This window comes from Simochromis diagramma, unplaced genomic scaffold (assembly GCF_900408965.1).
Source record: "Simochromis diagramma unplaced genomic scaffold, fSimDia1.1 OVJJ01000816.1, whole genome shotgun sequence".
In the NCBI taxonomy this organism is placed as follows: Eukaryota; Metazoa; Chordata; class Actinopteri; order Cichliformes; family Cichlidae; genus Simochromis; species Simochromis diagramma.
The window spans coordinates 3086357-3112884 of record NW_024386908.1 but is presented as its reverse complement, the minus strand read 5'-3'; the positions used below and the strand labels follow the sequence as shown (position 1 = coordinate 3112884).

At 41.0% G+C, this 26528-nt stretch overlaps 1 protein-coding gene and 1 long non-coding RNA gene across 5 annotated transcripts in view; one reads left to right on the top strand and one right to left on the bottom strand.

Moving 5' to 3' along the window:
* Nucleotides 1-24319, bottom strand: part of LOC120735583 (kinesin-like protein KIF21A) — a 42178-nt gene extending 17859 nt beyond the window's left edge. For 3 of the 4 annotated variants that reach the window (XM_040035014.1, XM_040035015.1, XM_040035016.1), the window contains exons 1-3: nt 2671-4317; nt 872-1054; nt 312-461 (exon numbers count right to left, since the gene is read on the bottom strand). In XM_040035014.1, coding sequence (XP_039890948.1) covers nt 312-461; nt 872-1054; nt 2671-3162 — 825 coding nt within the window. In that variant the 5' untranslated portion in view covers nt 3163-4317. Of the gene's footprint in view, nt 1-311; nt 462-871; nt 1055-2670; nt 4318-23905 lie in introns of those variants that run through there. The other variant, XM_040035017.1, reaches the window with a different exon arrangement.
* On the top strand, nt 4852-25432 carry LOC120735587. Its single transcript, XR_005696308.1, has 3 exons — nt 4852-4967; nt 20602-20608; nt 25422-25432. It is a non-coding gene; the product is annotated as an uncharacterized LOC120735587 (long non-coding RNA).
* Nucleotides 25433-26528: the final 1096 nt, after the last annotated feature.

Genomic DNA, 26528 nt, shown 5'->3' with positions numbered 1-26528 from the left:
ATGTAACAGGATTTGTGCTGCCGCCATCCCAGGTATTTTGAAAGCTTTGGGCCTGTCGTTTAGCCTAAATCTTCAGAACATGAGTCACTTTCTGAGTGGGTTTTTAATCACAATTTAAGACATCACCCTCAAAATGTAAAACTATATTCTACAAAAAAGATCATTAACTTCCAGTTTGCGTAGGCTCATTTAAAACCCATCATCTTGGTCCATTAAAGCTACTTATTGTGACCCCCCTCGCAAAATCCCCCCCAAAAAGCAGTAGTATATTTGAGCCGCTTTTAGCGTTTTTCCAGGTTTTCGAAACTGACCTCGGCTGCAGAGGTGACGGTGCGGGTGGTGACCCCCACCGTGTAGATGCCTCCATTGGCGTCCTCGTGGATTTTGATGTTGGATTTCTGCTTCCTGGCCTCGAGGTCTCGAGTCGTGTCGAACAAATCGAGCACCTCCTCGTTGTAAAGCTAAAAAACAAGAAAGTCATAAATAATTAACAAACAGCCGACAGATTAGACGACATCGTGCAGAGCGTAAATTATTATGTCACCGTCGGAAGCGCCATTTTTTCCCTTCAGCTGCTCCCTCACCAGCTGTTAGCAGCCACTTGCTGGCAGTTAAAAATAAAGCCGGGCGCGACCTCGGAGACAGGCTAATGACAGTTTAATGGCAGTCGGGTTATCTGCGCACTTTAACAACCTGAACTGATACACCCTATGCCGACCTTTGACCTCTTGCTGTCTGCATGCTCTCGCTATGTCTAACAAACTGACTTTAAGTTATTTCAGTGTTATTTATCAGCTTGCTGATGATGTTCGATGTTACCAACTGAGTTGCTCTGCATTGTTTGTGGATGTGAGTGTGTGTGTTTCTGCACCTCCAGGAACTGTGCATTGATCTTGAATTCAGGAACAGGCCTGCCCTGCTCAGTGGCGGCCTGTCTGCGCTCCTCGATTCCTCTGAACAGGTGGTTCACGGCTCGGGGAATGATGCCCAGCTCGTCCTCTCCGATGTTGACATCGAAGCCAGTTCCCATGGTGTACGTCTTCCCCGAACCCGTCTGGACAGAGAGGAAAAGACAGGGGGATGGGTCGGAGTCATGGTGACACAAAGAGGAATGAGACATTGGGGTTCAAATTCACACGTCACCCCTCTCCTCCCCACCGAAACGCCAGAGAGGCCCCGACAGGAGCGCGTGCGTGTTTGTGCCGACAGATGATCGAGAAAGTTTTATTCTGCACGGCCGCACCTGTGTGATTACCGTGTTTGTGTGCATGCGTGTGAATGAGTGTGTTGGGCCGCTGCCGTGCCCCGTGAAAGGCGCTTTGTCAGAAAAATAACGGGCGAGGGAACAATGTGAGGACAGAATAATGAACACAAAGAGGAGCTCAGAGGAAGGGTAAGAAGAGGGAAGTTTAAAAAGCAGTTGTTCAATGACAGAGTGTCTCTTTGTACATTGAATTTCAATACAAAAACCCTTTAAATCACACTGAATAAAACTAAGCTGTTATTTTTTGCCTCTATAGTCCTCAGTGTGGCTGCACCTCTCTTTCCTCCGTTGCCTGTGAGTAAAGCATTGGTGTCATGCTGAGGCTGTTCCAGGCCTTCACTCATATTCACAAAGGCCAAAACATGGTGTTGTGTCGATAGCAAGGATTAACAATGATCAGAGTGACCGGTTCACCACTGAAGGTGATTTTTACTTTGTTTCCACACTGATGCATTAAATTAATGTTGTTCTTTTTTTGATTTGTGACTACATTAAATCAGCAAAGCCACAGTTTATATCACACTATGACAGATAAATGACATTGAGGCTAATTATCTGAACGCACTTTAATGAACACTAAATCACTGTGCAATTAATTCTGTTGGTATCGGAAGTTATCGGTATTTGGATCACCACCGCCACTGGTCAGAACAGGCTAAGAAAAAATAGAGCCTAACACTTTAGACAGTTGAGCTGTTTTGCATTGCACAGGCCTTAATGTTACCGTACAATACATACATCATCCACTTTTTTCACAATTATACACTTGCAGAACTATAACCTCTACATAAAACAAAAGGATTTTGCATATCTGTCCATTTCAAAACCAAGGTGGACAAATGACCTTGCTGCTTTCCTCTGTTTCCAGTCTTTTTGCAAAGCAACTGTGGAACTGGCTGCCATAGCTTCAGAGATGAGAGTGGCACCAATCAACTGCTTTCAGGATGCATGTTAGTCTATAACGTTTAAAGCCATAAAATATGTTTTGACTTCTTGGTTTACTTTCCTGCTCTGGCATAATGTGAAGCAGACACTTTCTACTTTGTTTTGATTGGATAACAAACTTCCATATCTATCATTCCCTCTTATTCTAATTTATTAGAGGCAATACAAAGCTGTGGTGATGAGGACATGTTGGAACATATTGGCAGCACAGAGCTGCTGAGGCTCCTTTATTGCCTGCCTACCGATGTGAAAATGAAATCAGCTTCATATCACATGATGCCATAAATCTTTTGTTTCTGGAAGGAGTGCCGCTCCCTTGAGCAAAACTTTGACTGAATGTGAATATGTGACTGAGCTTGTGTATATTCATGCCATACCGGTGTGCTGTTAACATGAGTAAAAAAAGGCAACGCTCCATGCCCTTCTACCAATACGTGTGCAGCAAAAGCCTGCTGACTAACCTGTCCATATGCAAAGATTGTGGCGTTGTAGCCCTCAAGGCAACCCTCGATGAGCCTCTCGGTGCAGTGGGTGTAGATCGTCTCCTGCTGGGTGTCCATATCGAAGACATAATCATAGGTGAAGGCCTTGTCCTTGCCCAGGACCACTTGGGGTTCTCCTGGCATCACATACGTACAGATGTGACAGCCCTCAATCTTCTCTTTGGGCAGCTGAGGACGAATCCTGGCAGACAGAGAGGGAGAAAGAGACCACACTAGAGGTGAGACGTGGCTCAAGACTTGGGATAGGTTGTGGAGGTCGCGTATGGGCAAGTTACCTTTCAGAGCTGGGAGAAGGGCTTTAACTGTTGTTAATGTGACAGTGTTACCCAACCAATGATCATCTCCTATGTCTAACCAAGTGGATTTATTGCTTATAAATAACATTGACTTTATTGGCTTAATGGTGAAAGTGCAGCTAAGCTGAAGACAGAAACAGTTTTCACTGAGCATGTCTTTTTATGCATGTGGAAACCAGTGTCAGCATGCTGCCCGTGCACCGTACAGTGCCCGCACTGTTCAGGAGTGAGGGAGAGCGAGCGAGCTCTGGGTAAACAGTCCCACCCATAGATTTCATTAAGGAATTGCTCTGTTTGCCTTCCTTCAAATAAAAACACTTCCCCGTTACATCATTTCCTCCTCCGCTTTTTATCGCTGCACTAACAGTTGACCTGAAGAGGAAGTGGAAATGCTGAAGGGAAATATTTGGACAGGGAATTAAAATGGTGAAAACTGTTTATAGCAAACCCTGGATGAAAATAGGAATAGAAAACAGTTCTATTAGTATCAATACTGCAATACTCGTAGAAATAAATGGTAAATTATAATGATGGGCATGTGAAGGAAAACCTCACAGTTAGCAGGAAGTAAATGGATTCCTTCAAAGGCCACAGTCAAACCCCAGAAAGGTTAGAATAACAATGAAAAAACAGACTCTCAGAATAGAAAAGTGTCTGTACTGTTGGTGTCCTCTGGTGCTCATTAACTCTCAGTGTATGTGTGAGGATGTGGCACTTTGCATGAAGTCTGTACTATATCACATTAGTCACAGCAAGAGTCTACAGAAAAAAAGCAAAAGGCTTAGAAGGAAAGGAAAAGAAGGATGTCGGTGAAGCTACAGTAGCGAAGGTCCACAGAGGTGTCATTGTGCGTGCGTGACATCAGATCCCAGCTATTTAGCAGGCTCCCTCTCTGGGATTACAGCACTAATGAAAGCAGGACAGAGGCAGACAGTCCTACCTGCAGTAACTGTATTCCTGTAAGAGTATTATAACTGTCAGCTCTGTGTTGTGAAGAGAAGTCCCAAAAAGTTCAGCTTTCCTAGCAGGATTTTCCTGACATTCACTCAATTGCATGCTACAGCAAAAGGCACAGAGAACTTAAAAAGCATCAGATCTCATACAAAAACAATTTCCACAGCATTGGATGGAACACAGTGAAGACAGTCATCAAAAATCAGAGACATGTCCAGTTGTACACTGGTCCCTCGCTTTAACGTGGCCTTGCTGTTTCACTGATTTTTTTTTGTGCAATTTTGCATGCTTTTTTTGTGTTCTGCGTCCTGATTGGCTGTAGACCATCGTCAATCAATCTCCTCCGTGCCGTGTCTCCTGTACAGAATGCGTTCAGCTTGTCAAATTTACATAAATCTTCGATCGCTAGCAGTGTGACTCTGAAGTGCTGTACTGTATGTTTCTAAGTTTTCTCCCCAACAAACACAACAATGTTGACGAAACATAGGCAGCTGCGGTAGCACCCGGAAGGCAGAGGAAGATGCTAACCATCGCACAAAACGTTGAACTTCTGGACATGCTAAAGGAAGGTAGAAGTTACCGTATTTTTCGGACCATAAGGCGCATTAAGCGAAACAAAACAGTCAGATAATTCAAACTTTGCTTAACTCATTCTTCTTGCTTCCTCTACTTCCGTACCATTGATTCATTAATGTTGATTTCTCTCACAGCTGCTCTATTCCCATGTTCTGGACCTGAAAACAGGGTTTGATCTTTGGTTTCATTCTATAATACTGGACTTATTTTTCTACAAGGTTTGAACTTTTCTCTCCTGTTTAAACACTCGCAAAGTGTGAAAATGTTCATGCCTGTCTGAGAAAAGTGTACAAAGTGTGTAGTGACAGCTTTTAAAGCCGTAAAACATCTATAATAATTGTAAAAACTAAAGTTGGCTACTTCACGGATTTCACCTATTGCAGGTTATGTTTAGAACGTAACTCCCGCGATAAACGAGGGACCACTGTAGTTAATGAAAAGACAAGACGGTCAGGGAGGCTGCCAACAGACCTGTAGCACCACTGAAAGAGTACCAGAACCAGTACCAACCAGTACTTTCAGGTAGAGCAGGGCGATATGACCAAAAATATTTATCACGATATACATTTGAAAATTTGCGATAACGATATAACTGATGATATAATTGACACTAGACAAAATACTTTACAACTCCTCAACTTTATTAGTGCAAAAAAAAAAAAAAAAATCTATGTATTTTCACTTAAACAAGCAGCTTTTTTAAGTCCATTAAAGTTATATAAAAATGTAACAGTGCAAATGCAAATCCTTGCTGACAGTTTAACCAAAAGGCATTTCCAGTGGAAATTGGCCGACATATCCTCAGCATAACCATGTATAATATCCACAAAACTTAAAAAGAGTTTATACACACACAATACGGTAATATTATGTTGAAGCACAGTACGTATCACTCCGCGAGGCTCCTGCCTACGATAGCCTTAATGCTCCAACAATCCATCAAGCGGTGCGGGTTCGTAGCTTAGCAAAGTCGTACCGAAACATTTGACAGATTCTCGAGCGCCGTGTACATAAAATCGTTTCGAGGTCAGTAAACACAACCAGAATTCATACATAAGGCACACGGGATTATAAGGGACACTGTCGATTTTCAGAAAAAGCAAAGGATTGATTTTAAGTGTGCCGTATTTTCCAAACAACACAGTAATAACGATGGCCCGCTAGCATGCTCTACCAAAAATAGTGCTTTGTTGTGTATCTGACGGACGAAAGCTAAACCAGTTCCACACCACTGAAGTTGCAGCATTTTTACAAACCAGTTCTGGTTCATCCGTTTCATTCAACGATCCGCTTTTGCTTTTCTCATTCTGCGTCGCCACCATGTGCGTACGTAAACAAAGGCACTGCGCATGCGCATTTTACCCATATTCTATCGCGATATTTCATTTTCTTATCGTTGCCCAACATTACACCGGTATTACCGTGAACGGTATGATATAGCCCAGCCCTACTTTCAGGCAAGAACTGGTTGTGTACTACACACTAAAAAACTAACAGTCTCCACATGTCTGGTCTGTGGGGTAGGGATGCAGGGTTGGTGAAGCATGGTGGTGGCAACATCATGCTTTGGGGCTGCTTTTCTTTTGCTGGAACTGTGGTTTTAGTCAAATACTAAACTTTTGATCTGAAATCCCAAGCATACATCCAAATCAACAAATAAATGGCTTCACCGGAAAAAAAGAAAATTAAAGTTTTGGAATGACCCAGCAGGGCCCAGACCTAAATCCAGTACAAAATCTGTGAGCTAAAGAGGGCTGTGTGCAAGACATGCGCTCCTACCCAACAAGACTGAATGCTGCAATTAAATCAAAATGTGCTTCAACACAGTTTTAGCATAAGGGTGCGCACACGTACAACTAGCTTATTATTGTCTTATAGTGTCACATTAAAGGTAAGAAAATTTTTGAAATGATTTATTGTGATCTAATTTTTTTAACATCAGAAAAACCTGGCAGTTTAACAAGTGTGTGTACAACTACACTACAAGGCTTGTTGACACAAAGCTGATAAGAAAATGTCAAGTTAATGCATATTTTTAAAAACTACATACATCAGAGGTGGCTCCAGGTGAAGATGACGTAACTATCAGGTCATCTGAGAAGTCTGTGACTTAATGGCACGACGGCTGAGAGCATTACAGGAGTGAATCTGCATTAATCCCCTTTGGCTAGCTTCCCAAAACTTGTCAGAGAGCTGTAATCCAGGGTAACAATAGAGGCACTCATTGCAGCTTACAGTGAGGGCATTAAGTCACTCAGTTATTGTTCATTTTGAGTGTTTGGGAAGAAAAATGTAACAAAGTATGAACTACAGCAAACACATTTAGAAAAAAAAAAGGATTTTTTTCTAATATAGTTAAGTATAATTAAATCAGTGTTTTCTCCAAGAGGGACAAAAAAAGCCTCTACAAATGTAGTCTCCATTTAGAATAAATGCCCAGTCTATCTGATTACGTTCGCCTTAACAAAGCAGTGATGCACTGTTTGTTTTGTTGCTTGTTACGACATCTCCGGGGTCCTCCATTTAGAAATGGAGCAGAGAGAGGAAAATAAATGTCTGAGGAAAAGATGAAGAAAAACAAAGGGCCAGGAAAGACTGGACATGATGGCTACAGATGGAAATTTCACCCACAGTGCATCTCGTCTCAAACTCATTATCTATCTTTGCATAACAAGACCTTTATACTGATCTCATTCAGCCTGTCATTTTTTCTTTCTTGTCACAGTAAGATGCACCACTGCAAATGAATAACGACACACTGAATGCACTGCCCTCGCTGTTCAGGAGGGCGAGCGTGTCATTTTATGTGCCTAGGATTTGTAAGCTCGGTTCTGTTTGGATCCAAAAGCACAGACTGCAGTCTCAGCTTATATTTAAATAGTAAAAGTGTCATACTTTATTTTGGGAGCAGCTGGTGAGCTGCATGATAGCTAGACAAACAAGTAATAGTTAATAGAATAAATTCATGTTTTCTGGGTCATGTTGGTCTATGAAGCCATGCTTGGATGCCTCTGAATGCTCAGTGGGACAAGAAAAATGCTCTATAATGCCAGTCTATCTCCATTTTACAGTATGCCAACTATCCAAAAACAGCAAGACACAGATATTTGAAAATAGGCTCAAGTCATCACTCTAGGCAATGCACTAATGTGAGCCGGTAAGCGCTGTTACCAGCTCAGCCCTCTACCTGGCACACCCTCGGGCCACAGTCTTTTGGCCTGTAACTTCAACAACAGTGAAACAAGCTCGGTAAAGAAGAGCTTCTGCCTGTGTCTAAACCAACTTATGTATTCAGAGGGTGTGGCATGTTTTTTTTGTAGCTCACAGAATACAGCTAGAATATTCCAGTAAAAACTGTGCCATATTTTGCTATGCTTAAAAAATTCTGGATTAAATGGCAATGAAGCACTGCTTTTCATTGCCAGAAGTCTGTTAAATCCTGTCAGTGAAACCAGTGATACTACAGTATTACCAACACCCACGTTTGTTAAGTACACTTGTACACTTTCTCGCCTTCTAAGACTTAAATGCAAAGAGTAACACCACTACTACATCTATGATCTAAATACACAATGACTGGGCACATTTTTTAGGTACACTGTTGAACTGGTTGTTAGCAAAAACATTTAATCAGTCAGTCACATGGCAGAAACCCAGTGCATTGAGGTTCAATCCAAACATCAATAAGAAAGAAAGATTATTCTGAATGTGGTAATTAAGATGTGGTAATCTTAATGTCATTAATGCCGCAGGTCGGAGGGGAGTGATCACTTTGGTTCACTCAGATAGGAAGGCAACGGTAACTCAAATAACCATTCATTGCAACTAGGGTATACAGAAGAGCATCTCTGAACACACATGACACTGAAACTTTGAGCAGATGGGCTACAGCAGCAGAAGACCACACCACCTGCCACTCCTGTCAGCTAAGAACAGGAAATTGAGGCTACAGTTTGCACAGGCTCACTGAAATTGGACAACAGATGACTGAAAAACTGCTGCCTGGTCTCATAAGTCTTGATTTCTGCTCTAGCATTCAGGTGGTAGGGACAGAATTGGGCATAAATCCATCCTGGGCTATTAACGATTCAAGCTGGTGGTGGTGGTATGATGATTATTTGTTTGGGACGCATTAGTACCTTAAAGCCTTTAAGACACATCTTCTGACGGCTGCTTCTAGCAGTGTAACGCTCCTTAAACATGACAATGAGTTCATTATACTCAAATGGCCTCCACAGTCACAAGATCACAATCAAATAAAGCACCTTTGGGATATAGTGAAATGGGAGACTGGTGTCATGGATGTGCTGCTGAAAAATGTGCATCAACAAAACCTGAGGAATGTTTCCAACACTTGCTATGCAGAATAAAAGGCAAAAAGGCGCAACACTTTACTTTGGTATGTTAAGAAGTATAAAGAAATGAGTTTTAAATGTTTATATGAAATACACCTCTATTATGAGTAGTCACTGGGTGTGTGCATACTCACAACTAATGCAAGTTCTGGCATCGGGCATTTCAGCTAAACATAAACAGAAGTGAGAGGTGTGAAGTGTGTTCTGCTGGTGTATTATTAGTGCGACTGACTGACTTTAGCAGTGATTATAATCTGGCAACCTTCACTCTGGTTCAACCCAAAACACTCTTCATCTGTTTGAATAAAGGTTTGCCCTTCAGCGCAGTGCAGACTTAGAGCACTAATCCACCTTTTAGAGCAGCACACTCATGCTCTGCACGGCTGTTTCTCCAGGAAATTTCAGTTATCTGCTTATGCATTAACACACACACACACACACACACACACACACACACACACACACACACACACACACTTTCAAAGCTTTTTACACACAATTTAGGTGCATCTTATGATTTTACCTTTCATTTTAATTCTGTGAGGAACATAAATAACTTTTTCATAGTGAAACTAGAGCTCTACAGTTAGATTAACAAATAGTTGTAAGACAAAATGCATACTGAAAATCTCAATTTGGAAAAAAGTAAACATGTTTGTTTAATATGACTCTAATTTTTTTAGAAAGATTAATTTTTTAAATCTAGATTTCACTCTTTATGCTTGGCTAAGCTAGCTACCTATCTCGCTATTAACATGTGCAGCTAAAAGTTTGTAGGTTGCGAGTCGTTATGTAATTTAACTTATACACACTGCCACACTGAACTAATATGTACACTTGTTTAGCTTGTTGGCTTTTGGACAAAGGTGAGAATAGTTTCTACTGAGGATTTTGCAGTCACATAACCGCTAACCAGGTCACATTAACTTGGCCACCATATTGGTAGTCTCAAGTGACTAATGCCCTAGTCACATAGTGACTATCTGGCAACCAGTGAAGGAAAAATAGGCATTCACCAACCGGTTGGTAAGCTGTTGCTGGAGGTTGACGGCAGTCACCGTTTCAATTATTGTGAAAGCCCCAGTCACATGGGAAAAAATTACTTTGCAAATACGTCCTGTTCGCTAGCAGACGTAGTTCACATGGAACACGCCGCCTTGTCTGCAAACATTTGCCAGCTACTCTCTGAGCAGTAAAAACCGAGACACAAACTGGAAATGGACACCATTTGTCTTCAAAGTAAACGTTTCTTCTTTTGAAAAATGTTAGCACAAATTTTACTTTCAAAGTAAATACCCTCAGTTTCTGGTTTGTATTGCGAAACGTTTTACTACCGCTCAGATAGTAGCTAGCAAGTGTTTGCAGACATGTGGGCATGCTCCATTGCAAACTACCATTGACCAGTTTTACCTAGGAGTTACGCTACAGCTAAATGCTAGCTGTGCTAGCATACTCTGCTAAAGTCCTGAAAACATCCGTGTAGTCACCAGAAGGTGCTGTCAAAGGAAGCTATTGTTCAAAGTTGCACTTTGTGGCTATTGTAGCTTCAGGTATACTGCTATCAGACACATTAAAAGAGCATGTGCTGAAAAATAGTAACATCCATTACTAATTCACTCATCAAATCACTATGCAGATCAAGTCTGACTAAAGATATGGAAGAAAACTGAGCAGCTTTTTAGCACAGTTCAATAAGAGAAGCCACAGCCTGTCACTGACTGATGAGGGGAATTTAGCGACCGAGACAGCGTTCACTGAACCATTAAAGAGATGAAAAGGAGAAAGGCAGACACACTACCCTATATGCACACATACCTATTCAAACAAACACACACACGCGCACACACACACACACAAACACACAGGGGGGATTTGTCAGCCTCTCTCCATGTGACAAGTCCTGCTAGGCTCCTGCTCTCACTCTCATTATTGCGATTATGGGGAAAGCCTGAGAAACAGTGAACTCCTCAAACACACACAAAAACACAGGCTTCATATATATAGCCTGACTATAGACTGACTGAGACCTGCTATTGTGACTGATAAAAGGAATCAACAAGAAACGATGACACACTAATAAAAAGGAGGCGAGTCACACCATGACCACCATGCTGCTTATCTCATCTTTCCTAAAACACAGCCAGTCAAATGCTGACATCAGTATTCCTGCCAATAAGAAAATCAATTCAATTCCCTAGAGCCATTCCCTGTGCATCATCACTAACAAATCAACATTAACAGTAAACCTCGACATCTGATTCCTACTTAATTTAATCCTGTGTGATTTATTTTTAGCTTTAAGCACCACTTACAGCTGAGAGCGCTGAGTGATTCAGCAAAAACAGAAAGGCACATCTGAGCCAAAGGGCAGCAGACACGACTCTTTTCTCCACATTTCACAGTGAAACCAGCAGAGTCACAGTCACATCATCACAGTCATATATTTTTAGATCCCGAAACACTTGGAGTTAGTTGGTATGAGCAGTGCTGACTGCTAACTCAAAATGAGTATAACCAAATTTTATATTTGTTTGACTTTTTTTATTTTTTTTATTTTTTTTTTTTTTACATGTGATATTAGTATATTAGTTACAGATTATTATAATCAAACACATACTGATTATTATACAAGTAGAAGCCTCCAGGCAACATCAACTGGCAAAACTGCAGTTCCTCACATGGCCACTTGAGGCAGCTTAAGAAGCTGCAGTAATTTCTCTTGCCAAGTTCCCCCTTTATGACAGATAGCACGTGAATTTTTATAGAACTCACCTGTTTAAGCTGTGCATAGCTTTAAGAGTATATGTTTCTACAATAGAATCACTGTGGAGACTTCTTTGTGTTGCCAGTTTTATGGGCATATCTAAAAACTACAAGAAAGACCGTGTGCGTCCTCCTTAGGGATTTGAAGCCTCAGGTTTACACTGTTGACCGGTAATTATGTAGCAATGTGTTTCAGGTCATTTCACAAAGAAATACGAAATACAAAAGTAATATAACAACTAGTGTAATGAGATACTTTTGTTAGAGTTTAATGAGGTAACTTAAGGCATTATTTTTCAGAAAAGTATTGTATAATAAGTTGCTTTTTTTGAGGGTCAACCCCAAGACTGATAACAATGAATTATGAATGCACTTTGCTAACCAAGCCGGCTAGCCAGTTGTAGCAATTGCGAGACACTTAGGAAGTCAAAATTATGAGATATGTAACTCAAAATAACTCAGACAGTAACTCCAAAGTTTTGAAATAAAAACCTGAAATGTTGAACAGTGGAAAAAAAATACTTTTGTATTTTAAAGAATAGACTATCACTCTATTCTTTAAAATACAAAAGTATTACAAATGAGCTATTCATCAACTGACATATCCCAGGTCCAAATTTACTTTATGACATAAAAAATATGTTCTAATTTAATGCTAGTAGAGTCTAATCATCTTATTAGGAATAATTTAACCGAACTGGGAAAATTACCCAAAGTAAATGTAACACTGTCAAACATAGCACATGTACAAATGTAAAAAGTGTCCACCTGGTAAAAGAATAAAAGCCTAACTATATGTCTGTAGTGAGCTAGGTTTTTGTAATTAAGTAAGTAAGTAAGTAAGTAAGTAAGTAAGTAAGTAAGTAACACATTATTCAAAGTTTAGATAATTAAGTTTGTGAGCTGCATTTTTTGTGCAACTGAGAAAATTACAGACTAAAGCTACTATGGCATAAACCTAGGGTGTGAAATTTGGTTTCAAAACTGAGTTTACAAGTGAAAGCAGAGTTTTGGCTACTTGTAATCATTTTTTGTTCTTTGTTCTTTTTCTAGACACCTCAAATTAAAAAGAAATCCTCTGTAAAAACTCGGGTGAAACAGTTGAAGTTGTCCGTAAGTTGTTGATCTGAGTTGACTGTAGTTTTTTGAAGTGCTGTAACTGCAGATTGAAGAGAGAGATGCTACCCAATAGTGGATAATGAGGCTATAAGCAAGTCACAGTAACACATGCACACCACTCACTGGTGCATACAATCTCACGCACAAGGTCTACCTTGTCATTTGATGCTAATGTAACTGAGACAAGGGAACTGCAAACACTCAGATTTCAGTGACACTTCCCAACTTTCTTCGAGCCAAAGTTCTCTGTTGGGAGGTAAACACCGAAACTCTATTCTTCCGCGCTCTAAAAAGGAAACATAACTGTAGTGCGGCTCTAATTTACATTCTTTTAAACGTGTGCAAGTGTGCATCAAGAACACCTTCAAGTACAGCATAATGACTACCTTATATAACAACACGCACACTGTACGCCTCTTTAAGCCAGCAGGTGCACAAGTTGTGTTTTTCCGTTATTTGTGTGTGTGTGTGTGTGTGTGTGTGTGTGTGTGTGTGTGTGTGTGTGTGTGTGTGTGTGTGTATAGACTAGCTTGTGTAATATGTTCCTAGTAGCCTTGGGCAAAGGGAAGAACAAGGAGGTACAGAAATGACACAAGGAGAGAAAGTAGATCCTAAGTACAGAGCGAACCCTCCAGCCACAACGAGCAGCTACTGCTTTAACTCACCACAACACAGCACGGCTGCATTTTTAGTAACAGCCTCTATTGTCTAGCAGCTCGTCTTGAGATCTAGAGCCAATTCATTGGGTCACACTCTTCAGTGTGCCGAGAGAGTCAAAGAGTCAGTCGAGAGATTCATCTGTACAAGAAATTCATTGTTAAAATGTGGGACGTGTGCACAGATGAAATGGACAGGTTACATCCAAAAAACCCTCCAAGTTAAAGCCGATAATCTGGGTTGAATTTAAACATCTTTTGAAACAGCTGTAAAGCATTAAAATTGAAGGTGCAGTTACATGTAACTACAAGAATACCATACACCAGAAGGACATCTATCCAGCCATCCATCCAGGAGCTTTTTTGGCACAGTTTGGGTCTACTACCTTTACAGATTATGGTCAGTACAAAGAGTTAAATTATTTCTATCCTCATGAGGATAGACTTTTCCAAGGTAGTAGTACCCCCATACACAGGGTCACAGAATTGCTCAAAGTGTACGAAAATGATGTGAATCGCACGGCCTTTGCAGGGGTGAGATTTTAACTCAAAGTCAACCCCTTGAGAGATTTTGGATGGATATACTGTCCTTCTTTGTCATCAAAACACCAAAATGAGGTCATAACTTTCGTACAAATGCCGTTCTGTCCTTCTGGTAGTGAATGTTTGTAAAGCTCTTAACCCTCACATTTGGCATTGTCAGGGTAAACATTTGTTTGCCTTTCTCTATTTTAATATCTTGTTTAAAATAGATTATCACTGTCAAAGGATCCAGCTGATAATTTATCGCAGTACAGTAAGAAACATGCATCTCTAGTATGCTTTGCAAGATGATATGTGCTCCACAGTTTTCCCCCACCTCAGACAAAAAAGAAAAAAGATCTTGGGAATTTCCATTCTTTCTCAGTGAACGATGCATTCGTGTCATTTTGCACTTGGTGTTCTACAGAAGCCAATAAAGAAGTATTGTTTGAAGCCCACCTTTAATCATTCTTTTCTCTGGAATCTGGTGTGGAAACAACACCAGACAATGGTGGTGGTGGTGGGGGGTGTCGGAAAAGACCGAGTAGGAAAGAAGAAAAAAAAGAGGGCATTCTGCTGACTCAGGCTTTTAGTTTCCCTCCCTCAAGCTGCCCTTAGATCTGTGGCAGTCCAGTAACAGGGGCATCGCTGCACACCCCTACACGTGAAAGGACCCAAGGTTGTCATGGTAACAGCTAACATGAATCCACGCAGGCTGCCAAAGGAAAAATGTGACGGGGTCACGGATGAAAGTTCTGACAGCTTCCTGGGTCAAAGATCGCCGGGCAGGAAAGAGGGAAAGGTGGAAGAGGATGGTGGTTATCACCTTGAGAGGCAGCCAGGGAGGGCATATCAGCACACACACACACACACACACACACACACACACACACACACACACACACACACACGCCTCCAGCACTGATACCGGCTTAATAAAAACATTCCATTTTGACAAGGACAGTTCGGCCCATAATGGCACATGTGGGAGTCACGCGGAAATTCAAGAAGGCAACACAAACACAGCAAGCATGAAACAAGCAGGACAGTTTTGAAAACAAATAAATACTAATATTAGGAAAAATCTATACTGAACTAACCTCTGCGCTATTTAGACAGAACTTATTGAATATCAGTAACAACATGATCACATGACAGAAGCTGGCAGATGGCTTGCAGCATGCTTCTCTTTGTGTCTCAGTTCACTTGAGTTGATTCATGAATATTTATCGTGAAAACGCTTGGATGGATGCCGGTCAGAGGAGGCGCACACACACACACACACACACACACACACACACACACACACACACACACACACACACACACAGGGAGGTTTTGGTTCACCGCAGCGGACGCACGGGCCTTTGCCCTCAAACATAATCCACAAAGGTCAAAGAGGAGGAGCCAGTAGGCGTCAGACAATCTGGAAAAAGCAGCTGGGTGCTGGTTTCTAACAATACTTGTTTTTATTGTTGTTATAACATAGAAACTTTATTTGGTACCTATGCTTTTTCAATGTCCTGTCTATGTTGAGTACAGTCAGAGCACACGCCACCTGACTACAGCGTAGAGTAAAAACCATGAGGAATTTCTATACTAGATCTTTTTGACAGAAACCCTACTGCCATGATGGACGCAGGTGTTATGAATCACATTAATGGGGGTCCTGTTCCACATGAGCACTGAGCCTTTATTAATGTGATTAGTCACACCTGTGTTTGTCTCCTACTCCAGGTCATAATGGCTGCTGCGAGGAAGGTCAGTGACTGAAAGAGAATATTTGTGGTGATCTAATCTAGCACGATGGTCTTACATCATCTTTGCACTAACATTAACTCCATCCATCCATCCATTCGCTTATCCTTCATTAACTCATTTAATAAAAACTAGATTTTGATAACATGGCTACATTTTTGTTGGGTTTTTTTGTAACCAAGTAAGTAACCAACTCATGGACAAGATGCACTGTTTTAAAGCATAGTTTTGGCATTTCTACTAGGTTAAATGGACATCACATATGCAATCATCAGCGACAACATTAACATCACCTACCAAATATTAAAAACGTCCTGCTCATCCACCAAAGCAGCTCTGATCCATTCCTTCAGGTGGGTTAAAGCCACTGGATGTGGCTTGTTTCAGTGCATTCTAATGATGCACTATCAGATTGGGATTTGAAATATTTGAAGGCCATCTTAACACATTTTACTCTTATTTCTGAGCAGTTTCTGCGGGGTGGTGGGTGACGTTGCACTGTTTCCCACACACAGACTTTAATAGAGCGGGATGATTTATGACTGCAGTTAGATTTTTTTTTAATTTTCCATCACTGAACAATCCACTTGCGGTCAATCCCCAGAAAGTCTCTCCTCCCATGGTGGGACAGACTCCAGATCCACTGCAGATGGACTACAGTTGGCTATGGCAGCCCCTTCTTCTTTAGAACTGGTTTATGTGCTGCTTTACCAAAATCAGTGGGGCTGCATGATGCTGCTGCTTTTGGAAGTTAAAGTTGGAGTCCACTGACAGAGAAACTGTAAAGACTGGAGAGGCAGCTGACTGTTGCTTATTTACTGGAATAAGGCGTGTATTACGAGTAACGAGAAGGTCAAAGTTACTCACGTTACCTGTTAGAAGTTTTAAGGTTATGGCTGTATTTTGTCCAAACTGTTGGCTCAATAGGTGCTGCCTAAGTTTATATAGCTTCTTGGTGCATTCAAAATAAGTACATTATTTTAAAGTATTCACTCAAGCCCATCTAATTAATGAGAAAAAGCTATCTGCTGTGGATTCCAAAGTAACTACGAAACCTGAAACCTCACTGCTCACCACTTCTGCCTGTAGGCTTTGAATTTTTAAAGCTGCGCCTCGAGGACATCGACAATCTAATTAGATCTCTTGGCCGGCTCCTTCGGGCTGACTTTGTAACATCAATTATTTCTCAGATAAATCATTAAGGTTTTGCATGATTTTTTGTGCACCATTGTGCCCAAACATGCACACACAGATGGGCTGTTACATAAGAAGATAGATCTTACACATGGGGATAGGCCAGTAAACACTTTGTGTTTGCTAAATCACCCAACATTGTACCACTGAAGTGCCCCATCTGTATGCTGTCAGGTGTGGAAAAAATTTTTTTAAAACCACAAAGGAAAGAACAGCAAACACATCTTAAGATCCATCAAGAAAGCACATTCTCTTTTAAAGAACAAATTGATTTTTATGTTATATCATCTTTCCAGTAATAAATCAAGGAGACACAAGAACACCCTGTTATGCCGTCCTTCTGTTAGATCTCCAGATGTCTTTCTTTCTTGTTCTTTTCTGTTACCACTCAAAAAAAGAAAAAAGAAGAGATGATAAAAGTGCATTTCATCACTTTGGACCATATGGGACGGGGGATTAGGCGCTCGCTCACAGACAGCATTAGCTACGCAGGCTGAGGCAGGTAGAGGTTGGCAACCTGCTGGCTGATTACTGGAGACACACAGATGAAGCTAACTAGACTGTTACAGGAGCTGGGAGAAAGCTGGCAGTCAAAATGTTTCAGAGGTAAGAATCACAGTTCACCACAACATTTCAAAATAATTAGAATGTTGCCACGGCGATTAATGAGCTGAAAACATCAACGCGAAGCTGTGGTTGAACGTTCAAAGACGTGAAATGAGCCGTTCAGGTGTGACCTGCAAGTGACTGTCTGTGAAAATTACTCAAAGATGGGACATTTTCTAAAGGTTTCGTGTTAATCAGCAACACAAAAAAAGAAACAGGTGTGACAACTTAAGAAAAGTATGCAGACTTTATAATGACAATTTGTATTTCGTTCATATTGGTTATCACAGGAAATTCAAAGCTTTTTTAAGTTGGAGTTTTTGTTTCTTCTGTCTCGTCTTCATGTTGTTTTAACAGCTAGGTGTGAGGCAGCCACATGACAATAACACGATTAGCAAAAGAAACACGAGGCTGAGCGACTTGCTGAGAGTTATGTTTAGCATTAACAGTGGATTTTCATTCTTGGGAAAAGTACAGTAAATTTGCACATCTGCCTACTAAGAGCTCAGTTCAACTGCTGCACTGTACGTTTTTGAAGTCTAACATATGTATTCATATTCAGTAATTACTCTGGCTGCCAAAAAATAAATAATTCTTACAATTTCTACATTGCCACATCACAACAGTCCCTTCAAAGCAGTTTATATTATAAAGTAGCTGCAGGAATTTCAAGGGTGCCGAGCCAGATCGCCAATTAACTGAGTCTGGCTTCTAAAGCAACAAACAGACTACAATTATTATTTTTATCATTACTACTAAAGGAGGCCGAGGATTAGCTAAACATTTGCAACCCAGTATAATGCCAAAGTGTACAATAGCAGCCCATTCCCAGCTAGGGCTGTTCGATATAACGATATGTATCAGATGACGATATAAAAACGTCTATAGTTTCATTTTACGCTATCGTTTGTTTCGTGGTGTCGCAAAATAAACTGTTTACGGCAATATTTTTTCATCGTTTTCATGGTCACTGTAGTGGCTATATTAATTACTTAAAGTTCTCTCTTTCTCTTATATTTAATATAACCACACTACGGACGGACAAGTGCCTGTTTTTATGCGTTGTCGTTAGCAACAACGACTGTAAAATCATCGTGTGTCCGCTTGTTTATTTTCCACATAAACCTTTCACAATAAAGCTCAAGATCCTGTTGAGACTTTTCAAAATAAACTGAATCATGTGAAAGAGGATGCAGAGTGTTTACGGATGAGAAGCAAAAAGAGCCGCCAGGTGCTAAAAAATAAACCTTAGACTCAAACGTTAGAACAGGCTTTTCCCCGCAGCACGCCGTGTAATAAATACTCACAAAGAAAACGGCGGCCTTTACAACTTATGTCTAAAAAAATGTATCGTTTCACGCATCGGTTAAAACACTCGACTACAGGTACACGACACCCAGCTGGAAACACTTCACGCATGTCGAGCTGCCCGAGATTCACAGAATTTACAGAAAATGTTACATTTTTGTGATTTATATAAGATAAGATAGAACTAACATATATACACATATATAAATACTAGGGGTGCAACGATATTCGTATCGATATTGAACCGTTCGATACAGTGCTTTCGGTTCGGTACGCATATGTATCGAACAATACAACATTTGTAATTTATTTTATCAACTTTCCTTCTGACGATGCTGTCTGTGTTGAGCGCTCAGTGAATCTGCGTTCGACTACTCCGCCTAGGCTGCACTGTCGAGCGCAGATCCACTGAGCGCTCAACACAGACAGCATAGTCAGAAGGAAGAGCGCAGGGCAAGCTAGCAAGACAGAAGTTAAGCTCTACTTGCAACATTCAGATCTGGCGTTTGGAATTATTTTGGTTTTCATGTGACGTATGACCCTGAAGGTAAGCGAGTCATGGACTAAAGTAAAACAGTATGTTGGATGTGCCATGCAATGCTCAATTACATGGGTGGGAACTAGTGTGTTAGCGCAGTTAGCTCGTTAACGTGTTGGCCGTCTAGCCCCATGCACAGGGCGATCGGCGGTAGCTCGTTAACGGAGATTTGCCGTGTTGTGGCGTTAAGGTCATTTCAACGAGATTAACCTGAAAGCACTAGTGGGAACACAACGAATATGACTGCACATTTACGCCGACATCATCCTAGTGCAAAGACAAAAACAACAAGCATGCTACTAACTTTAGCCGAGTCATTTAGACAGCTGTTAGCACATGATTCTCCTTATGCTGCTGAGAATATAGCCCAGAAGAAGCGGATAGTATAGCTTTTATTTTGGAAAGAGACATTTCTCTGTAATAAACTCTCTTTTCCAAAGATGAGTGATTGAGCCACTGTCAATATGTGACATATTGAAATCGCGTTTGAATTTGCGCTTGTTTTTTGCTTTCACTTTACAATCGTGTGAACTGTGTATAGAGAGCGACAGTACTGATTGGTGAGTGATGATAATTTGTGCACCAATTCCTCTGACATCGTCTTATTAATCGTTAGCTTACTATGCAAACATGACAAGTGAAATCTCCCGCAGCAAGCTTAAACATGTGAGAGGTTGATCGCGCAGAGAATCGCTGAGCTTATGTGAGTCCGTGTGTAAAACCAGCAGGATATATATTTTAGTTGTGCTGAGCCAAATAAGACAGGTCAGGGTGAAGAAGTGACAGCCAAAGAAAAGCTTACCACAAAACGGAGAAGTTATGACAAATCAGACTATAAGGCAAAAAGAAAGTGCAGCTTTATGGTTTCATGGACAAAAGAATTTCTGTGGCTGCAATGTGACAAGCTAAATAACCAGGGCTGCACATAAGTGGTCCGCAGGTGCGCATTTGCTGTCAAAATAAAAAACACGCACAAGGGTTAGGGTTAAATTTAAAAACTGTACTTTTGAGTTAAAATATATATTTATAATTTTAATAAATGACAAATTAAAAAGGCATGAACATTTTTTTTGTATCGAAAAAATATCGAACCGTGACACCAAAGTATCGAACCGAACCGAACCGTGAATTTTGTGTATCGTTGCACCCCTAATAAATACAGAGACATATATAAATAAAGAGTATACAAAAGGGATAAATAGAATAAATAGGAATAAGAATACAAGAGAATTGCACATTTCAAGTACTGAAGTCTATTGCACCGTTGGTTATTAACAAAAAGTACTGCACAGTGAAAAGGCACTACAGATTAGTTGTAGTGCCTTCATTATCGGGACGATAGATGTCTTATATCGGAATATGAGATTTTGGTCATATCGCACAGCCCTATTCCCAGCCCACTCCTGAGGCGTAATATACTGACAATTTGTCAAGTCCAGCAGCATTCCTGAGGAACGCGGAAGGTCACCTTTCGCACCGGGTTATGGATGAAATCCAGTAGAATGATGCTCTCGCGGTAATACACGTTCCAGCCCTGTATTCCAGCCCTAACCATAACCTTTTCCCTAACATTAACCACAACTTTAATGAAGTTAAATCGCTTTGGAAAACACTAGCTAAGTAAAATGAACGTACATGTGTAGATTGATTCCAAACGGTTCTCATTTTTCCGATCTCATAATATAGGAACATGTTGGGTTCCTGGAAGCGTAATATACCAACGATTTGTCACCTAGCGTAAAATGTTACGCTTTGGGAGTGAGAACGCGTTGACAATAGACGCCGTGTAATGCAGCGGTCCCCAACCTTTTTTGCACCATGGACCGGTTTATATCCAACCATATTTTTACGGACTGGCCTTTAAGGTGTCGCGGATAAATGCAACAAAATAAAACCAGTACCAGTACCCAAAAAAAAAAAAAGAAGATTTATTCATAGCACTCGGGAAAAGACCCAGGGGAACGGAGTTAACAATAAAAACAATGAAACCCCCCCCCCCCCCGGTAAAAAAAAACAAACACATCAATTTCACACCTGGCGCGGGGGTTGGGGACTGCTGGTGTAATGGACACAGATGAAGAAGTTGCAGTAACTTGCAGTACCAGCAGAGGGAGATATTTTATTTCAACCCAACATAAAAATAATTGTGGGACAGCATTTAAAGAGACATTAGTAACACTTTTACATGTAAATACACATTAGCCACCTGGCTTAATCGTTCCAGGCGTAGAACGACGTTGGAATGTACCTTATACCTTCCTTGGTCTCCCTGGTCTTCCTTAGCTTTAAATATATTGTCTCCCCGTGTTGGTACTGCAGTGAAGTGAAGATTACACTATGTAATAAGTCGTTAGCTAAGGAAGATTCATTGCCCTTTCAGTTCTGCTTTGGTGAACACAAAAATCCTGTCTGGAACTTGCTTAATATTCCACTGTGTTAACTAGCTGGCTGCTAATACTCCTTGTTGGCTGTTTGGTGTGGGATTGGTGAACAGAGCTCTTGTTGAACGGTCCTCTGATATTATTGCTGAATCCTACTAGCATATTAACTAGCTAGCAACTTGTCTTTTGGCTGTTTGTGGACACACAAGTTAGCAGCTAGCTAGTAAACATGATTTACTAGCTGTTTGGTGCTAGACACATAGCATGTAGCTGGATTATTATCAGTTTAGTTAAAATTACCCCACTGCTCTGAAAGGCAACAGTGCCAAGAAAAACACAGTAAATCCAAATAATAAAATGTTCCACGGAGCTGATTCTAACTAAAGGGCTGGGTTGTAATTCATGAAGAGTTAGCCACTTTCATAACCCATATGGCAGGGGTGTCGAACTCCAGGCCTTGAGGGCCAGTGTCCTGCAGGTTTTAGCTATCACCCTAGGTCAACACACCTGAATCAAATGATTAGTTCATTACCAGGCTTCTGGAGAACTTCAAGACATGTCAAGGAGGTCATTTAGCCATTTAAATCAGCTGTGTTGGATCAAGGACACATCTAAAACGTGCAGGACTCCGGCCCTCAAGGCCTCGAGTTCGACATCTGTGCCATATGGTCATCAGACTTATGGTTTAAGTAAAAATATTAGGCCAACATAAAACGTCATGTTTAAGCTCAGTGTTGTATTAGACCTTTTATAAGTTCATCAAAATAGCATGTCGCTCTTCTCACACTTACAATTCAGACTCACAATACTAGGATACCCCCCCACCCAAGTGCAATTTAGTCTAGTTTTGAACTTAACTAAAGTTGTGTTCATGTACTTAGGCCTACACTGAGAAAAATGAAACATGCCTCTAAATTCATCCAACCAAATACATAAGAAGAGACAAATATGTGTGCCCAAAGCATTCTTCGTGAGAATAGAGGTTACTTACGTCAAAGAAAATCAAACAAATCATGAACAAACTTATAGATGAAAACCTAAACCAATGAAAAGCCTTTTTGTCTGACCTTCAATAGGACAACAGACCAACAAACACAACAAAGGCTCTTTAAATAATTACTGCACCTGACCTTTCTAACAAGATACAAAAGCAGGTAGGACAAAAACATGCAGATCTTTATTTGCCACACATCAAACAGCCTGCGTATGAGGCTCAGGCTGTTTTGTGTGTTCACATTAAGCTAAGACAGGAAGCCAGACAAATGCAATGTTCCAATATGAATTGAATCTTATTATTAAAGAGAGCAGCAGAGCATGTGATTGGGGGGTGAGGTGGGGTGAGGGTGTACAGACAGAGACAGATTATTTATTATCCATGAAGAAGAGAGAGAGAGCTTGTAAACTGAGCTGGCTCAGTAAACAAGAGTTCTGGGTCAAAGTCTGAATGCACAACAAGGAGCGAGAGGGACGAGGAGAAACGTGAGAGGGACGGGAGCTTTTTGTCCTCTCCTCCAACGAGATCACATGACAGTTCAGGTTTTTAATCCAAGCACACAGACACACATTCCCATGCAAGTGGCTTCCAACATTATACTGGTGTCTTTATTGATTTGTTGCATTGTGGCCAGATGGCGGCTATCTCAGTGTGTGTGCTGTGTAAGTGACAGGACTGGACTGGCCTCAGGGACAAGGGTCAGAGCAGCATGATACAGCGAATGCGCGCGCACACACACGGAGTAACGCACAAAAGCAAGGCGAAATATCACAATGAGTGACTGCAAGGGGCTCAAATGCACCTGCATTTCTGAGAAGTGAATGCATCCTTTGAAATCGTGTGGCTCACTCTTACTACAGGTGCAGTCTTCAAGGGAAGAAGCGGAAGGCCTAATCCCTCAGACACATATGGCATCCTCATTCATAAATCCAGTACAAAGCATGCAGGTATTAACAAGAGCAGCTCATGTAATCGAGAGCTATATTTGCTTTGCACACCATGCAAGAAAACTGCAGCAGCTCCTGCCAGCCAGCTTCAAAATAAAAGCAGGTTTAGTAAAGGAGTATTGTTGTTTTAGGAGAGCCCAGTCAAAATAAAAGCAGGAGTAACATGTGCATGGTCCCGAGCAGGTGTAACACGAGAGCATCTCAGGAGAGGCGTCTGCATCCTTACCTCAGGGCGACGCGCACCGAGCTCTCATCCGGCCCGCTGCTGCTGCTCATGGTGGCACGGGAGGCTGGCCCGAAACAGCCCGCTTAAATATAGCTCAGTTTCGCTTTTTTTTCCTTTTCCCTTTATCCTCTTAGACGGGAGAGCGTCGCGGTCTCCCTCCCTCCCTGCTCCTCTCAATAAAGCGCTTTCTATCTTGGGCTTCCACCGCGGCCGCCGCTTTCGCCTCACCTCGTCGCCGGCTTGGAAATAAACCCCATTTTAAAGGCTCAATCTATTCTATATGAATAGATTTGGATTCCATGTTCAGGGAAATGTGGCTAAAGATTCAGCCGTGGTCACCTCCTGGGAGGCATCGTCGCTTCCTCCGGCCCGGGTGGAGCGCGCCGTGTGAGTGTGGAGGAGCCGGGATCCGCCTGGCGTGTGATTGCCCTGGACGTAACCAAGCTCCTCCCCCCAGGAGAGCCGTACCAATCCAGGCAGGGGGCAACCTCACACACCAGCAATAATAAAAGTAATAATAATAATAATAACACACTTGTGTCGACTGTCAGCTCAGTGAAACTGACTTTATAGTGACATATCACTAAAAACTCCAGAATATATGCATGGCCTGCAGTCCTTGAAACCCTAAACATGGCGATGTGAAGCGATTTTAAACTTCCACTTAATATAAACCTGGCCTCTTCTGTCTGTGTGTAATAATTAGATGACGTTATAGGGCACAAAATTGAACTTGGCCACGTTGCCATCTACTGGTGAATTGTTATTATTACACCCGTGAACTGTAATTCTGAAGGTTTGTATTCAACAAAAATTGATCATGTATGTCAATATGGAGACTTTTCAAATCCTCATTCAACTTACTCCTCTTTCAACTCTACTTCCACACACATTGACCTACAGACACCTTTTAAACTGTAAAATAAGCCAAGACATTGAACTATTTGGCTTGGATTTATCTTTTCAATGTCTTTTATAGTTTTTCTTCAGTTCCAGTTTAAGTTTAATGCCCCCCCCCACCCGTTTCAGAGTTTATAATGGGTGTCAATGGGATGAAATGTTGGCTGTTTCAGTAAGAAGCTGCTTTGTCCACAGTTTTTGGTCTACAGTCATTATTTTACCCTCAAAACGTGGACTTTTAGAAGCAGTTTTTCAGCAGGTGCATCGCGGCAGATTTAACAGGGTTTTGCCACAGAGCAACAGTATCTCTGTATTTACTCCAGTCCAACTGAGAGCTGTTGTATGTATATACTTTGTCTAAACACTAACACACAATTATTCTTAAAGTAAAACCCACAAAATCTTTAATGATTAAAAACTATTTTCCCTGTTCATTTGATGCCAGTTCCCCTCTTTCTCTGTATGTCACTCACTCTGTGATACTCACATACAGACACACACAGAGCACATATTCTGCAAATGTTCTGATTCTTGAGTTTAGACATTTAAAATACATAATTTTATGAAGAATATGAGCTTTCAATATTCATTCTAACTTTTTTGGGTCATTAGTCAGTTGTTCTAAAGACGTTCAGCAACTTTCCAAATTTGAAAGAACTTCTTCTGGGTGAACGTCAGTTTTCAACAGTTCTGCACTTTGGCTTTCAGGTGAATGATTCAGTGTATTTCACCTCATTCAACAAGCTTTTCAACAAGGATTCAGCAATTACAAAAATGAACTCAAACCATTTAGCTATCAGCATTCAGGCTGCATTTTCTTTAGTAAATGTATTTTTTTGGTTGTATATGCAACGTACTCTGTCTATCTGCTACATTAGTGTGTCCATCTACAGCCCCTTTCACTATGTACTTGTGCAACATGGAACATGACTCATTATTTCCCATTTATGTATCACTTTTGAACATGACAGTTCATTTTGTTGATAATAAGATAATAAGATAACAGCTTCAGCTCTGGGATTCTCCTGTTTGTATTCAGACACTCACTGCACCCTCTGTTGGAGCCTGACTGACACTGAAGCTTTGGGGAAAATCCCAGTTTGCCGATATTTATACACTGGCTATTATTCTGTATGGTGTATATATACACATTTAGAGCTATATTAGAAGGAACAAAAGAGCAGTAATTATTTATTCAGAAAGCAGGGTTCTCATTGGCCAACAACATGCCAGTCACATGAGAATGCGGTGGCTGCTGTTCTCCTGTAAAGTCCAGTTACAAAATACCACGATAGCACTGTTGAAAACCACTAAGCAGTGGATGCTGTCACAGTGGCTATATCCATCTTTTCTACTCCCTGTGATTGCCGATAATTGCCTATAATTACATTTTCACAATATATCTAAAATTAGAAACATCCTGTCTCACAGAAACTAGAAAACTAGTTTGTGCATGTATTACTTCTTGGCTGGAATACTGTAATTTCTTTATTATCAGGATGTCCTTAAAGCTCCCTGAAAAGCTTTCAGCTGATCCAAAATGCTGCAGCGAGTACTGACAGGTACTAGAATGCGACGGCATGATTCTCCCATAACGGCTTCTTTTCACTGGCTTCCTGTTAAATCCAGAATTCACTTTAAAATTCTTCTTGTCACAAACGAGGTCTTGAATAATCAATCCTCATCTGTCTTCCTCCCCTCATGCTCAACCAGTAACAGCAGA